At 37.9% G+C, this 17,040-nt stretch overlaps 1 protein-coding gene across 7 annotated transcripts in view; it reads right to left on the reverse strand.

The window, feature by feature from the left end:
• myo9b (myosin IXb) overlaps positions 1–17,040 on the reverse strand; it is a 138,618-nt gene that overhangs the window by 1,055 nt on the left and 120,523 nt on the right. For all 7 annotated transcript variants that reach the window (XM_061920830.1, XM_061920829.1, XM_061920834.1 and 4 more), the window contains 7 exons: positions 16,996–17,040; positions 16,770–16,898; positions 13,114–13,219; positions 11,183–11,314; positions 7,777–7,900; positions 1,789–1,883; positions 1,592–1,728 (listed from right to left, as the gene is read on the reverse strand). The exon at positions 16,996–17,040 is cut by the window's right edge and continues 148 nt beyond it. In XM_061920830.1, coding sequence (XP_061776814.1) covers positions 1,596–1,728; positions 1,789–1,883; positions 7,777–7,900; positions 11,183–11,314; positions 13,114–13,219; positions 16,770–16,898; positions 16,996–17,040 — 764 coding nt within the window. In that variant the 3' untranslated portion in view covers positions 1,592–1,595. The remainder of the gene's footprint in view (positions 1–1,591; positions 1,729–1,788; positions 1,884–7,776; positions 7,901–11,182; positions 11,315–13,113; positions 13,220–16,769; positions 16,899–16,995) is intronic.

Consider the following 17,040-nt stretch of genomic DNA (forward strand, 5'->3'; position numbering starts at 1 on the left):
TATGTAGAGCTTCAGTCCTTCAACAGTCCGGGGTCTCCGCTGTCGTATTTTACGCTTCATAATCCGCCACACATTTTCCATGGGAGACAGGTCTGGACTGCAGGCGGGCCAGGAAAGTACCCGCACTCTTTTTTTATGAAGCCACGCTGTTGCAACACATGCTGAATGTGGCTGTGCATTGTTTTGCTGAAATAAGCAGGGGCGTCCATGAAAAAGACGGCGCTTAGATGGCAGCATATGTTGTTCCAAAACCTGTATGTACCTTTCAGCATTAATGGTGCCTTCACAGATGTGTAAGTTACCCATGCCTTGGGCACTAATGCACCCCCATACCACCCTTTTGATCTTTGCGTCGATAACAGTCTGGATGGTTTGCTTCCCCTATGGACCAGATGACACAATGTCCAATATTTCCAAAAATAATTTTAATTGTGGACTCGTCAGACCACAGAACACTTTTCCACTTTGCATCAGTCCATCTTAGAATATCTTAGGCCCGGAGACGTCGGCGGCTTTTCTGGATGTTGTTGATAAATGGCTTTTGCTTTGCATAGTAGAGTTTTAACTTGCACTTACAGATGTAGCGACCAACTCTATTTAGTGACAGTGGTTTTATGAAGTGTTCCTGAACCCATGTGGTGATATCCTTTAGAGATTGATGTCGGTTTTTGATACAGTGCCGTCTGAGGGATCGAAGGTCACGGTCATTTAATGTTGGTTTCCGGCCATGCCGCTTACGGGGAGTGATTTCTCCAGATTCTCTGAACCTTTTGATGATATTATGGAGCGTAGATGTTGAAATCCCTAAATTTCTTGCAATTGCACTTTGAGAAACGTTGTTCTTAAACTGTTTGACTATTTGCTCACGCAGTTGTGGACAAAGTGGTGTACCTTGCCCCATCCCTTCTTGTGAAAGACTGAGCATTTTTTGGGGAAGCTGTTTTTATAGCCAATCATGGCACCCACCTGTTCCCAATTAGCCTGCACACCTGTGGGATGTTCCAAATAAGTGTTTGATGAGCATTCCTCAACTTTATCAGTATTTATTGCCACCTTTCCCAACTTCTCTGTCACGTGTTGCTGGCATCAAATTCTAAAGTTAATGATTATTTGCAAAAAAAACATGTTTATGAGTTTGAACATCAAATATGTTGTCTTTGTAGCATATTCAACTGAATATGGGTTGAAAATGATTTACAAATCATTGTATTCTGTTTATATTTACATCTAACACAATTTCCCAACTCATATGGAAACGGGGTTTGTATGTTATACTCTTCTGACACCACCAGATGGCAGTATAAGTGTCCACATAAGAGGCCATAAGACCCCAATTCATTAGTGTACACAAGAGCTAAAAGGTGTTGTCCACACATGTGGCCACTAGGCCTTTAGAGGTTTTTAATGTGAAAGACAAGAAGTGGGCAAGAGATGAGCACATTTACGTGAAGTGAACTTCCTGCAGATTATTTTCATTCACTAAAAGGACAAACATGAGAAAGTTGTGCAGATGCAGCCCATGCAGGGGAAGACCTGCTCCCACAGCAGCAAAGCGGAGTAAAAAGCATCTATAAAGCCCAGAACACCTTACCTCCTCAGTGACCCTCCGAGTCCAGACTGCCCAGACGGTCATCAAGACTCTCGGTGCTCATGGACGAGGAAGAGTCCAGGATTTCATTGTCCGAGTTCTCCTGCTCCAGGTCGGGTAGCCTGCAGGCCAGGTCCAGCCTGGCAAAGTGCACACATCAAAACACCGAGCGAGGCGATCTAAGAAGTTTTTTCTCTTACTTTTCTTGCTTGATGGACTTGATTCTGTCAATCAGAGTAATCTCCTCCGAATCAGTTTGGTCCGGAATGTTCAACTCGGAAGGTTTTTCTACAACCTGCAGAGACGAGGGAAGCAGTTGGATTGTTCAGATTGTCTTAGAAGATGTTTTGCCGGAAGCAGACCTGGGAAAATTAAGGCCCGGGGCCGCATGCTTCAGCTTTTCAATCTGGACATTCCCAAATAATTGTTATAGATATTTAAGATGGAAAGTGTAGCTGCCTTTATGATGTGCAGTATTGTTTTCTCATGACCGGAAGTCTTCAACTATACTAAGTCTTTCAATGGTTGGAATCTGTGCTTTTGCATGATATACTAGTTACTATGGTCATCTAATGAGTTACTATGGTCATCTAATGAGTTACTATGGTCATCTAATGAGTTACTATGGTCATCTAATGAGTTACTATGGTCATCTAATCAAATACTATGGTCATATAACGAGTTACTTTGGTCATCTAATGAGTTACTTTGGTCATCTAATGAGTTACTATGGTCATCTAATGAGTTACTATGGTCTAATGAGTTACTTTGGTCATCTAATGAGTTACTATGGTCATCTAATGAGTTACTATGGTCATCTAATGAGTTACTATGGTCATCTAATTAGTTACTATGGTCATCTAATGAGTTACTACGGTCATCTAATGAGTTACTACGGTCATCTAATGAGTTACTACGGCCATCTAATTAGTTAGTATGGTCATCTAATTAGTTAGTATGGTCATCTAATTAGTTAGTATGGTCATCTAATTAGTTAGTACGGTCATCTAATGAGTTACTACGGTCATCTAATGAGTTACTACGGTCATCTAATGAGTTACTACGGTCATCTAATGAGTTACTACGGTCATCTAATGAGTTACTATGGTCATCTAATGAGTTACTAAGGTCATCTAATGAGTTACAATGGTCATCTAATTAGTTAGTATGGTCATCTAATTAGTTAGTATGGTCATCTAATGAGTTACTACGGTCATCTAATGAGTTACTACGGTCATCTAATGAGTTACTACGGTCATCTAATGAGTTACTATGGTCATCTAATGAGTTACTAAGGTCATCTAATGAGTTACAATGGTCATCTAATGAGTTACTATGGTCATCTAATGAGTTACTATGGTCATCTAATTAGTTAGTATGGTCATCTAATTAGTTAGTATGGTCATCTAATGAGTTACTACGGTCATCTAATGAGTTACTACGGTCATCTAATGAGTTACTTTGGTCATCTAATGAGTTACTTTGGTCATCTAATGAGTTACAATGGTCATCTAATTAGTTACGATGGTCATCTAATGAGTTACTATGGTCATCTAATGAGTTACTATGGTCTAATGAGTTACTATGGTCATCTAATGAGTTAATATGGTCATTTAATGAGTTAGTAAGGCCATCTAATGAGTTACTAAGGTCATCTAATGAGTTACAATGGTCATCTAATTAGTTAGTATGGTCATCTAATGAGTTACTATGGTCATCTAATCAAATACTATGGTCATATAACGAGTTACTTTGGTCATCTAATGAGTTACTTTGGTCATCTAATGAGTTACTATGGTCATCTAATGAGTTACTATGGTCTAATGAGTTACTTTGGTCATCTAATGAGTTACTATGGTCATCTAATGAGTTACTAAGGTCATCTAATGAGTTACTATGGTCATCTAAACAGTTACTATGGTCATCTAATGAGTTACTATGGTCATATAACGAGTTACTTTGGTCATCTAATCAGTTACTATGGTCATCTAATGAGTTACTATGGTCATATAACGAGTTACTTTGGTCATATAACGAGTTACTTTGGTCATCTAATGAGTTACTATGGTCATCTAATTAGTTACTCTGGTCATCTAATGAGTTACTATGGTCATCTAATGAGTTACTATGGTCATCTAATGAGTTACTATGGTCATTTAATGAGTTACTATGGTCATTTAATGAGTTAGTAAGGCCATCTAATGAGTTACTATGGTGATCTAATGAGTTACTATGGTCATCTAATGAGTTAGTAAGGCCATCTAATGAGTTACTATGGTCATCTAATGAGTTACTATGGTCATCTAATGAGTTACTATGGTCATCTAATGAGTTACTATGGTCATCTAATGAGTTACTAAGGTCATCTAATGAGTTACTATGGTCATCTAATGAGTTACTATGGTCATCTAATGAGTTACTATGGTCATCTAAATAGTTACTATGGTCATCTAAATAGTTACTATGGTCATCTAAATAGTTACTATGGTCATCTAATGAGTTACTACGGTCATCTAATTAGTTACTATGGTCATCTAATGAGTTACTATGGTCATCTAATGAGTTACTATGGTCATATAAATAGTTACTATGGTCATCTAATGAGTTACTATGGCCATCTAATGAGTTATTATGGCCATCTAATGAGTTACTATGGTCATCTAATGAGTTACTATGGTCATATAAATAGTTACTATGGTCATCTAATGAGTTACTATGGTCATCTAATGAGTTACTATGGTCATCTAATGAGTTACTATGGTCATCTAATGAGTTACTATGGTCAAGTAATGAGTTACTATGGTAATCTAATGACATACTATGGTCATCTAATGAGTTACTATGGTCATCTAATGAGTTACTATGGTCAAGTAATGAGTTACTATGGTAATCTAATGACATACTATGGTCATCTAATGAGTTACTATGGTCATATAATTAGTTACTATGGTCATATAATTAGTTACTAAGGTCATCTAATGAGCTACAATGGTCATCCAATTAGTTAGTATGGTCATCTAATGAGTTACTATCGTCATATAATTAGTAACTATGGTCATGTAATTAGTTACTATGGTCATCTAATGAGTTACTATGGTCATATAATTAGTTACTATGGTCATATAATTAGTTACTAAGGTCATCTAATGAGCTACTATGGTCATCCAATTAGTTAGTATGGTCATCTAATGAGTTACTATGGTCATATAATTAGTAACTATGGTCATCTAATGCAGTGGTCCCCAACCACCGGGCCGCGGCATGATTCGTACCGGGCCATAGAAGAATTTATTATTATTGTATTTTTTTTTTTTATTAGATCAAAATAAAAAACACAAGATAGACTTACAATTAGTGCACCAACCCCCCAAAAAACTCCCTTTCTTATGACAAATAAATAAATAAATAAATAAAAAGAATCCCCCATGGTGGTATGGTGGACATATTTAGAAAACAATCTTGCCTTCCTTCAAAATTCTTCCAAAGGAGCTGTCTGGAAATTGCCCAATTTGCAACGTTTTTCCCTATCAGTAGATGTCTCCACAATTAGTAAAAATTTACCCGAAGATCTATGTGCCAGTCCATTATTGTAGTCCGACGCTGTAGTCCAGTGTTTTTCAACCACCGTGCTGCGGCACACTAGTGTGCCGTGAGATACACTCTGGTATGCCGTGGGAGATGATCTAATTTCACCTATTTGGGTTAAAAATATTTTTTGCAAACCAGTAATGTGTTGTTGTTGAGTGTCGGGGCTGTCTAGAGCTCAGCAGAGTAACCGTGTAATACTCTTCCATATTGGTAGGTGGCAGCCGGTAGCTAATTGCTTTGAAGATGTCGGAAACAGCGGGAGGCAGCGTGCAGGTAAAAAGGTATTTAATGCTTAGGTTGAACTTTTGACCACTCCTCAGGCTAAAATGAAGGTTTTAGAATGACCTTCCCGTATGGACAATGCTGAAGAAACAAGTCCATGTCAGAACATTTTGGTGGTCAACAATTCAAGCAGAAACTTGTGGATGGCTACCAAAGGCGCCTTATTGCAGTAAAGCCATAATAAATTCATAAAAGAAGCAAAATTCATGAATGTTTTTTGTGACCAGCAAGTACGTGTTCCAATCACTACATCACAAAAAACACAAGAGTTGTAGAAATGATTGGAAACTCTAGACAGCCAAGAGGCCGCCGCCTTAACAACTAAAACCTTAACCAAAAAAAAAAGTCTTAAAAAGCTGCTCTGCTTAGTTCTGCGTCTGCCTTTGTCAGTATGTCTCTGCAGCACCCAGCATTGTCCCACCCACACAACCATCTGATTGGTTACACGCAGAGTGGTAACAGCCAATCAGCAGTGTGTATTCAGAGCGCATGTAACATAGAGTGAGCAGAAAGGTGTTTAGCAGGTATGACAGCAGACTCTCCCCAAATGATAATAAACACCTCCCAGTCAACGACTAGTAACATCACTAGATGTTAGTCCAGAAACAAGCGGCAGCTCAGCTCGCTCGCAGTCCTTGAGGTGAAGGCGAATTAGCTATTAGCGTAACGTTAGCTCACTGTGCGCGTGAATGTTACGGACAGCAAAACCCTGCCTGTTTGAGAGAAAGACAAGCATTACTGACTTACAGTTAAAAACTAAGATATTTCACTTTACCCTTTTCTGTGTTGATTGAGCTGTGTTGAAGCAGCAAAAAAAGGACATTATGTTAAATGAAGAGTTTCTGTCTCTGATAGTTGATATAATAATGTAAGTGCATCATAAAGCCTACATGTTCAGGGATGAATAGTCTCTCCTATTGCTATCGTACTATTTTTTCAGCTATAGTTACATTTATCATAGTAATGTAGCAGACTAGTTTTGAATGGCAGGGTTTTAAATGCTATCACATGTTGATAAAAATATAACATTTACATGATAAAAATCAACTATAGGCTTCCCGAATGCTGTAATAAATCAAGCAGAGACCCCCAAAAGGGACACGCAATAGAAATGGATGGATGGATGGATGGATGGGACGGCGTGGCGCAGTGGGAGAGTGGCCGTGCGCAACCCGAGGGTCCCTGGTTCAAATCCCACCTAGTACCAACTTCGTCACGTCCGTTGTGTCCTGAGCAAGACACTTCACCCTTGCTCCTGATGAGTGCTGGTTGGCGCCTTGCATGGCAGCTCCCTCCATCAGTGTGTGAATGTGTGTGTGAATGGGTAAATGTGGAAGTAGTGTCAAAGCGCTTTGAGTACCTTGAAGGTAGAAAAGCGCTATACAAGTACAACCCATTGATAGAGCTGAGCATATGTCAGCATGTGGCCCTACTTTTAACTATTTTTTTCAAACGCTTATTAACAGTAAGCTATTAATTAGAATTAGAAATTGTTAGTCATATTTTCATTATCGCAGGTAACTAGGAATGTTTTGGTTTTACTTTACGGACAAAATATCGAGATATATATCGTATATTGCCATTCAGCAAATGGAGCGGAAAACACAAGCAAAAGTTGTAGGCTTCTTCACGCGAAGAAGCCGGCCTACTTCACCACAGTCTGTAGTCTATTGCCCCCCCCCAGGCTGTGGTGGCAGCGACGAGGTGGCGACAGGCCGAGTTAAAACCGATCCCTACACCCACGCACCCCCTTCCCCGGTCCCCTCCCCCTGGAGAGTCCCCACCTTAACTAACACATTTCCTGGGGGAAACACTCAAGTGTATGTCAACTTTTGATGGCGACTGGATACACTACATCACCATGACAACACTCGTTCATGTGACAAGCTATTTCAAATTTGTCATGGATTTTAATGACATTCACAAGTGTTAGCTACCAACCGGTTTAGCTCGGTTGGTAGAGTGGCCGTGCCAGCAACTTGAGGGTTGCAGGTTCAATCCCCGCTTCTGCCATCATAGTCACTGCCGTTGTGTCCTTGGGCAAGACACTTGACCCACCTGCTCCCAGTGCCACCCACATTGGTTTAAATGTAACTTCGATATTGGGTTTCACTATGTAAAGCACTTTGAGTCACTAGAGAAAAGCGCTATATAAATATAATTCACTTCACTTCACAAAACTCCACACTTGTCACGCAACCTTTTAAAAAAAGGCATCATGGCAAGACGAAGAGGAAGGTGCGTAACTTCAAGTGTGTAAAAAAACACACTTAAGCGCAAACGGGAGAATAGGAGCCTTAATGAGCGGTGGTCTTTACCGTGTTTTGCCTTTTCAGTTTGAGCTGATTGACAGCCAAGGCCTCGGCGTATTCCAGCTCCTGAATGTTCTGCAACTTTTCCTTGTAGCGTCGTAACTGCTCCGAGATGAGGATCTCTACGCACCTGCACACAAGTGGGAAAACACTTGTCTCGCATGAAAAGATTACAGTTGGTACAAAATGCAGCTCCTAAACTTTTGATAACAATCAGAACATTTGATATATACAGTGGGGCAAAAAAGTATTTAGTCAGCCACCGATTGTGCAAGTTCTCCCACTTAAAATGATGACAGAGGTCTGTAAAATTTATCATAGTTACACTTCAACTGTGAGAGACAGAATGTGAAAAAAAAATCCAGAAATTCACATTGTAGGAATTTTAAAGAATGTATTTGTAAATTATGGTGGAAAATGAATATTTGGTCACTTCAAACAAGGAAGATCTCTGGCTCTCACAGACCTGTAACTTCTTCTTTAAGAAGCTCTTCTGTCCTCCACTCGTTTCCTGTATTAATGGAACCTGTTTGAACTCGTTATCTGTATAAAAGACACCTGTCCACAGCCTCAAAGAGTCAGACTCCAAACTCCACTATGGCCAAGACCAAAGAGCTGTCGAAGGACACCAGGAAAATAATTGTAGACTTGCACCAGACTAGGAAGAGTGAATCTACAATAGGCAAGCAGCTTGGTGTGAAAAAATCAACTGTGGGAGCAATTATCAGAAAATAGAAGACATACAAGACCACTGATAATCTCCCTCGATCTGGGGCTCCAGGCAAGATCTCATCCCGTGGGGTCAAAATGATCATGAGAACGGTGAGCAAAAATCCCAGAACCACATGGGGGGACCTGGTGAATGACCTGCAGAGAGCTGGGACCAAAGTAACAAACGTTACTTTTTGGTATAAACTCAACTGGTCGTGTTTGGAGGAAGAAGAATACTGAGTTGCATCCCAAGAACACCATACCTACTGTGAAGCATGGGGGTGGAAACATCATGCTTTGGGGCTGTTTTTCTGCTAAGGGGACAGGACGATTGATCTGTGTTAAGGAAAGAATGAATGGGGCCATGTATCGTGAGATTTTGAGCCAAAACCTCCTTCCATCAGTGAGAGCTTTGAATGGTTGACCAAATACTTATTTTCCACCATAAATTACAAATAAATTCTTTAAAATTCCTACAATGTGAATTCCTGGATTTTTTTCCACATTCTGTCTCTCACAGTTGAAGTGTACCTATGATGAAAATTACAGACCTCTGTCATCATTTTAAGTGGGAGAACTTGCACAGTCGGTGGCTGACTAAATACTTTTTTGCCCCACTGCATATATATACCTATACTGTATATACCTTTATATACATATATACCTATATATACCGATACTGGCTCACCTGCACTGGCTTCCTGTGCACTTAAGATGTGACTTTAAGGTTTTACTACTTGCGTATAAAATACTACACGGTCTAGCTCCATCCTATCTTGCTGATTGTATTGTACCATATGTCCCGGCAAAAAATCTGCCTTTAAAGGACTCCGGCTTATTGGTGATTCCCAGAGCCCAAAAAAAGTCTGCGGGCTATAGAGCGTTTTCTATTGGGGCTCCAGTACTCTGGAATGTTCTACCAGTAACAGTTAGAGATGCTACCTCAGTAGAAGCATTTAAGTCCCATCTTAAAACTCATTTGTATACTCTAGTCATTAAATAGACCCCCTTTTAGACCAGTTGATCTGCCATTTATTTTCTCCTCTGCCCCCCCTCTTTCTTGTGGAGAAAGGAGAGGGGGGGCACAGGTCCGGTGGCCATGGAGGAAGTGCTGGCTGTTCAGAGGGTGGACCACTCGTCTGTGCATGCTGACCTGTATCCACTCAAGAATCTCCTGCTGGGCCCACTATTAGATCAACTATGGACTGGACTCTTACTATTATGTTAGATCCACTATGGACTGGACTCTCACACTATTATGTTAGATCCACTATGGACTGGACTCTCGCACTTATGTTGCATCCACTATGGACTGGACTCTCACACTATTAACTAGATCCATTATGGACTGACTTTCACACTATTATGTTAGATCCACTAGGGATTGGACTCTCACACTATTATGTTGTATCCACTATGGACTGGATTCTCACACTATTTACTAGAGCCACTATGGACTGGACTCCCACACTATTATGTTAGATCCACTATGGACTGGACTCTTACACTTATGTTGGCTCCACTATAGACTGGACTCTCACACTATTTACTAAATCCACTATGGATTGGACTCTCACACTATTTACTAGGTCCACTATGGACTGGACTCTCCCACTATCATGTTAGATCCACTATGGACTGGATTCTCACTATTATGTTGGATCTACTATGGACTGGACTCTCACACTATTATGTTAGATCCACTATGGACTGGACTCTCACTATTATGTTAGATCTACTATCGACTGGACTCTCACAATATTATGTTAGATCCACTATGGACTGGACTCTCACAATATTATGTTAGATCCACTATGGACTGGACTCACACAATATTATGTTAGATCCACTATAGACTGGACTCTCACTATTATGTTAGATCCACTATAGACTGGACTCTCACAATATTATGTTAGAACCACTATAGACTGGACTCTCACTATTATGTTAGCTCCATTATGGACTGAACTCACACTATTATGTTGGATCCACTATAGACTGGACTCTCACTATTATGTGAGATCCACTATGGACTGAACTCACACTATTATGTTGGATCCACTATGGACTGGACTCTCACACCATTATGTTAGATCCACTATGGACTGGACTCTCACAATATTATGTTAGATCCACTATGGACTGGACTCACACAATATTATGTTAGATCCACTATGGACTGGACTCTCACTATTATGTTAGATCCACTATAGACTGGACTCTCACAATATTATGTTAGAACCACTATAGACTGGACTCTCACTATTATGTTAGATCCACTATGGACTGAACTCACACTATTATGTTGGATCCACTATAGACTGGACTCTCACTATTATGTGAGATCCACTATGGACTGAACTCACACTATTATGTTGGATCCACTATGGACTGGACTCTCACACTATTCTGCTAGATCCACTATGGACTGGACTCTCACAATATTATGTTAGATCCACTCAATGTCCATTGGGAGGGTCCCCACATCTGCGGTCCCCTCCAAGGTTTCTCATTGTCATCCCATTGGGTTGAGATTTTCCTTGCCCTGATGTGGGATCTGAGCCGAGGATGACGTAGTGGCTTGTGCAGCCCTTTGAGACACTCGTGATTTAGGGCTACATAAGTAAACATTGATTGATTGATTGAACACCAAATGTCAGCATGTAGGATTTAACGCATCTTAGGGAAGTGAAATACTCACATCGTCGTCTTTCCCACGTCCTTCATTCCCAGGAAGGGGTCGTCCGAGTCAGGAGAGCGCAGGATGCAGGGGGCGAAGACAATGGCGAGAGAGTTTGGTGACATCTTGTTGTGGTCTTCCTCGTTCGCCACCCTGCGGCAAAACCCGTTCAAATATTATTTGGACGTCGCATATTGGACGCTATGGTGAGTTGTTTATGATCAGTTGTAAAATACAAACCCAGTTTCCATATGAGTTGGGAAATTGTGTTAGATGTAAATATAAACGGAATACATCCATCCATCCATTTTCTACCGCTTATTCCCTTTCGGGGTTGCGGGGGGCGCTGGCGCCTATCTCCGCTACAATCGGGCGGAATACAATGATTTGCAAATCCTTTTCAACCCATATTCAGATGAATGCACTACAAAGACAAGATATTTGATGTTCAAACTCATAAACTTTATTTTTTTTTGCAAATAATCATTAACTTGGAATTTCATGGCTGCAACTACTTTTGCAGTAGTTTTCCCAACTACTTTTCCCAAAGTAGTTGGGAAAAGGCATGTTCACCACTGTGTTACATCACCTTTTCTTTTAACAACACTCAATAAACTTTTAGGAACTGAGGAAACTAATTGTTGAAGCTTGCAAAGTGGAATTCTTTCCCATTCTTGTTTTATGTTGAGCTTCAGTGGTTTAACAGTCCGGGGTCTCCGCTGTCGTATTTTACACTTCTTAATGCGCCACACATTTTCCATGGGAGACAGGTCTAGACTGCAAGCGGGCCAGGATAGTAGCAGCACTCTTTTACTACGAAGCCACGCTGTTGTAACACGTGGCTTGGCAATTTACTTGCTGAAATAAGCAGGGGCGTCCATGATAACGTTGCTTGGATGACAACATATGTTGCTCCAAAACCTGTATGTACCTTTCAGCATTAATGGTGCCTTCACAGATGTGTAAGTTACCCATGCCTTGGGCACTAATGCACCCCCATACCATCACAGATGCTGTTTTTTAAACTTTGCGCCTATAACAATCCGAATGGTTAATTTCCTCTTTGTTCTGGAGGACACTATGTCCTCTGTTTCCAAATATAATTTGAAATGTGGACTCGTCAGACCACAGAACACCTTTCCACTTTGCATCAGTCCATCTTAGGTGAGCTCGGGGCCAGCCAAGCCGGCGGCGTTTCAGGGTGTTGTTGATAAATGGTTTTGGCTTTGCATAGTAGAGTTTTAACTTGCACTTACAGATGTAGCAACCAACTGTAGTTACTGACAGTGGTTTTATGAAGTGTTCCTGAGCCCCATGTGGTGATATCCTTTACACACTGATGTCGGATTTTGATGCAGTACCTCCTGAGGGATCAAAAGTCCGTAATATCATCGCTTACGTGCAGTGATTTCTCCAGATTCTCTGAACTTTTTGATGATTTTACAGACCGTAGATGGTAAAATCCTTAAATTCCTAGCAATAGCTCGTTGAGAAATGTTGTTCTAGAACTGTTCAACAATTTGCTTACAAAGGGGTGTACCTCGCCCCATCCTTGTTTGTGAATTACTTAGCATTTCATGGAAGCTGCTTTTATATCCAATCATGGCACCCACCTGTTCCCAATTAGCCTGCACACCTGTGGGATGTTCCATATAAGTGTTTGATGAGCATTCCTCAACTTTATCAGTATTTATTGCCACCTTTCCCAACTTCTTTGTCACGTGTTGCTGGCCCCAAATTCTAAAGTTAATGATTATTTGCGAAAAAACAAAAAAAATGTTTATCAGTTTGAACATCAAATATGTTGTCTTTGTAGCATATTCAACTGAATATGGGTTGAAAGGGATTTGCAAATCATTGTATTCTGTTTATATTTACATCTAACACAATTTCCCAACTCATATGGAAACGGGGTTTGTACACACCATAACAGGAAGTGTACATGCATGTACCTGACCAGATGGAAGATAAGTCGCTCCAGTGTGTTGTAATTGGCCAGAGGAAGATCATCAACCTTTTGGTACACCGCCCTTATCCTCTCTGACCTCTCTGGAAGTTCTGCACCACACAAAAGATTAAGCACACATCCGTCAGACTGCATGGACTAGAATAGTTGAAGGCGTTAACCTCACACGCTGCAATACAGCATGTGTTTTAAGAAGGGACTAAAAATCCACATTTTTAGCACAGCTTTTATCCAGGATAGGATAGGATAGGTCTTTATTGTTATTGCACAAGTACAACAAAACTTTGTTGTCAGCGCAAACCCGTTCAAGATGAGACAAACAAATAGTGTACAGCAGGGGTGTCCAAAGTGCGGCCCGCAGCTAATCGTTTAATGGCCCGCCACACATTCTGCAAAAATGATAGTATTGCAAAAAAAAAAAAAAAACATTTAAAAAAAAGTGGAATAAAGTGAAATCTAATGAGAAAAAGTGGCAATGTTGACACAAAGCTGCCATGCAGGCAGTTTTTTTTCCTTTTGTCTTTATTTTATTTTTTTTTTCCATTGCTCAAAAAAAAAAAAAAAGGACAGAAAAATCCGTTATAATGAATTATTACTTAAAAATGATCACTTTAAAATGTTTTATGTGGGAAAACATCAACGTTTTGACAGAGCATAAAAAATAATAGTTCAAACTTAAAATCGACAGATATTTCGGAAGTTGATCTTAAAATTTAAGTGTTAAATGTAAAAAAAAAAAAAAAAAAATGCATCGCTTTATGAGTGGGGAACCTTTCGAATCTCAAATATATTTTGTAGGATTTTATTTAACTTTTCACTGTGATTACTCAAAAATATGAAATAATTAAAATCAACGGTGTCCTGCATTATTGATCTTTGAGGACTTTAATTGCTAAATGAAGGAATTTTGCTGAAAAAATCAAAGTACTATCTATCTAAATATTTCAGTTTTACTATAAAAAACAAAGTTATCTTTGACAGAAAAGGCATAAAACCTTATTTGTTTTACTTTATAGAGATTTTTCATGTTTTTATTTCTAAAGTTATTATTTCTTGCACCTGGGGATAGGTTGATTGGCAACACTAAACGGTCCCTAGAGTGTGAATGTGAATGTTGTCTTATCTGTGTTGACCCTGTCATGAGATAGCGACTTGTCCAGGGTGTACACCGCCTTCATGTTTTTATTTCTATTTTATCCATGTTTCTGTTTTATCTAGTGTTTTTTCATGTTTTTATTTCTAAAGTTATTATTTCTATTTTATCTATGTTTCTGTTTTATCTCGTGTTTTTTTTTCTATTTTAATCAATGTTTTGGTTTTATCCAGTGTTTTTATTTGTATTTTAATCAATTTTTCTGTTTTATCTAGTGTTTTTCATGTTTTTATTTCTATTTTATCTATGTTTCTGTTTTATCTAGTGTTTTTCATGTTTTTATTTCTAAAGTTTTTATTTCTATTTTCTCTATGTGTCTGTTTTATCTAGCGTTTATCTGGTGTTTTATCTGTTTTATCTAGTGTTGTTCATGTTTTTATTTCTATTTTATCTATGTTTCCGTTTTATCTAGTGTTGTTCATATTTTTATTTCTATTTTATTTATGTTTCTGTTTTATCTAGTGTTTTTCATGTTTTTATTTTCATTTGATCTGTTTCTGTTTTTTTTAGTGTTTACCTGGTGTTTTTCATGTTTTTATTTCTATTTTATCTGTTTCTGTTTTCTCTAGTGTTTTTCATATTTTTATTTATATCTAGTGTTTATCTGGTGTTTTTCATGTTTTTATTTCTATTTGATCAATGTTTCTGTTTTATCTAGTGTCTCATGTTTTTATTTCTATTTTATCTATGTTTCTGTTTTATCTAGTGTTCTTCATGTTTTTATTTTCATTTTATCTGTTTCTGTTTTTTTAGTGTTTATCTGGTGTTTTTCATGTTTTTATTTCTATTTTATCTATGTTTCTGTTTTATCTAGTGATTTTCATATTTTCATTTATATCTAGAGTTTATCTGGTGTTTTTCATGTTTTTATTTTTATTTTATCAATGTTTCTGTTTTATCTAGTGTTTTTCATGTTTTTATTTGTATTTTATCTATGTTTCTGTTTAATCTAGTGTTTATCTGGTGTTTTTCATGTTTTTATTTCTATTTTATCTGTTTCTGTTGTGTCTAGTGTCTATCGAGTGTTTTTCATGTTTTTATTTCTAAGCTTTTTATTTTTTAATTTTATCTATGTTTCTGTTTTATCTAGTGTTTTTATTTCTATTTCATCAATGTTTCTGTTTTATTTAGTGTTTTTCATGTTTTTATTTCTATTTTATCAATGTTTCTATTTTATCTAGTGTTTTTCATGTTTTTATTTCTATTTTATCAATGTTTCTGTTTTATCGAGTGTTTTTCAAGTTTTATTTCTGTTTTAGTGTTTTTCAAGTTTTTATTTCTATTTTATCTAGTGTTTTTCATGTTTTTATTTCTATTTTATCAATGTTTCTGTTTTATCTAGTGTTTTCATTTCTATTTTATCTATGTTTGTTTTATCTTGTGTTTTCATGTTTTTGTATTTTATCTATGTTTCTGTTTTATCTAGTGTTTTTCATGTTTTTATTTCTATTTTATCCATGTTTCGGTTTTATTTAGTGTTTTTCATGTTTTTATTTCTATTTTTATCTGTTTCTGTTGTATCTAGTGTTTATCTACATTTTTTCATGTTTTTATTTCTTGTTTTTATTTCTATTTTATCTATGTTTCTGTTTTATCTAGTGTTTTTATTTCTATTTCATCAATGTTTCTGTTTTATCTAGTGTTTTTCATGTTTTTATTTTTATTTGATCTGTTTCTCTTTTATCTAGTGTTTTTCATGTTTTTGTTTCTATTTTATCTATATTTCTGTTTTATCTAGTGTTTTTCATGTTTTTATTTCTATTTTATCCATGTTTCTGTTTTATCTAGTGTTTATCTGGTGTTTTTCATGTTTTTATTTCCATTTAAATATTATGTGATGAGGTGGTGACTTGTCCAGGGTGTACCCCGCTGACTGAGATAGGCTCCAGCACCCCCATAACCCCGAAGGGAATAAGCTGTAGAATATGGATGGATGGATGGATGGATATTCTAACTCTCTATTTTTATTTTTTACCTTTTTTTTTAAACTTTGTAGCACTTTGAGATTTTAACAAATGTAAAGTGCGTTACAAACGTAATTCATTATTATTATTATTACTAATATTATTATAATTATTATTATTAATACACTCAGGCCAGTGAATGGCAGCAAGTGAGGTCAAGATGTCACTTTGAAAGGAAACTGCTTTGTCTCAAGTCCCAAGTCTCACTGATCTGTTTTTTTATGACATAAGAGTTTATTAACTGGTGTAACAGTGTAGTCAGTGCACACTTAGCTAGTTTGGCCTCATCAACACTAACATAACATAACTATTGTTGTTGGTTTGACTATTAAACACTCTAAAGTGGGCAATAACAGAGACCTCCGATAATGGCTTTTTAGCCGATATCCAATATTGTCCAACTCTTAATTACCGATTCCGATATCAACAGATACCGATATATACAGTGGTGGAATTAAGACATTATCATGGCTCTGTATTGACACAGAAAGGTAACAAAAGAACAACAGATGAATATGGACTCACCCACGGCATGGAGGAAGTCCTTATATAGACAAAACGTCATGAGGGGATCAGGCAGCTCTCGGAGCCAACGTTTAAGCAGGCCCGCGATGGTGTGGATGGGGTAGTTCTCCAAGCAGGCGGCCTCGGGGTCTAAAGCGAACAAAGGATGGGAAAAAAAGAAGTATTAGAGGAAAGAAAGGTAAAAAAAAGGCACATCCAGGAAGTCAACTGATTCTTTATGTCTAACCCATCTCCATGATCTGATGGAGCTCCCGAGCGCGGCAGGCGGAGC

This window comes from Nerophis ophidion, linkage group LG14 (assembly GCF_033978795.1).
Source record: "Nerophis ophidion isolate RoL-2023_Sa linkage group LG14, RoL_Noph_v1.0, whole genome shotgun sequence".
Lineage (NCBI taxonomy): Eukaryota > Metazoa > Chordata > Actinopteri > Syngnathiformes > Syngnathidae > Nerophis > Nerophis ophidion.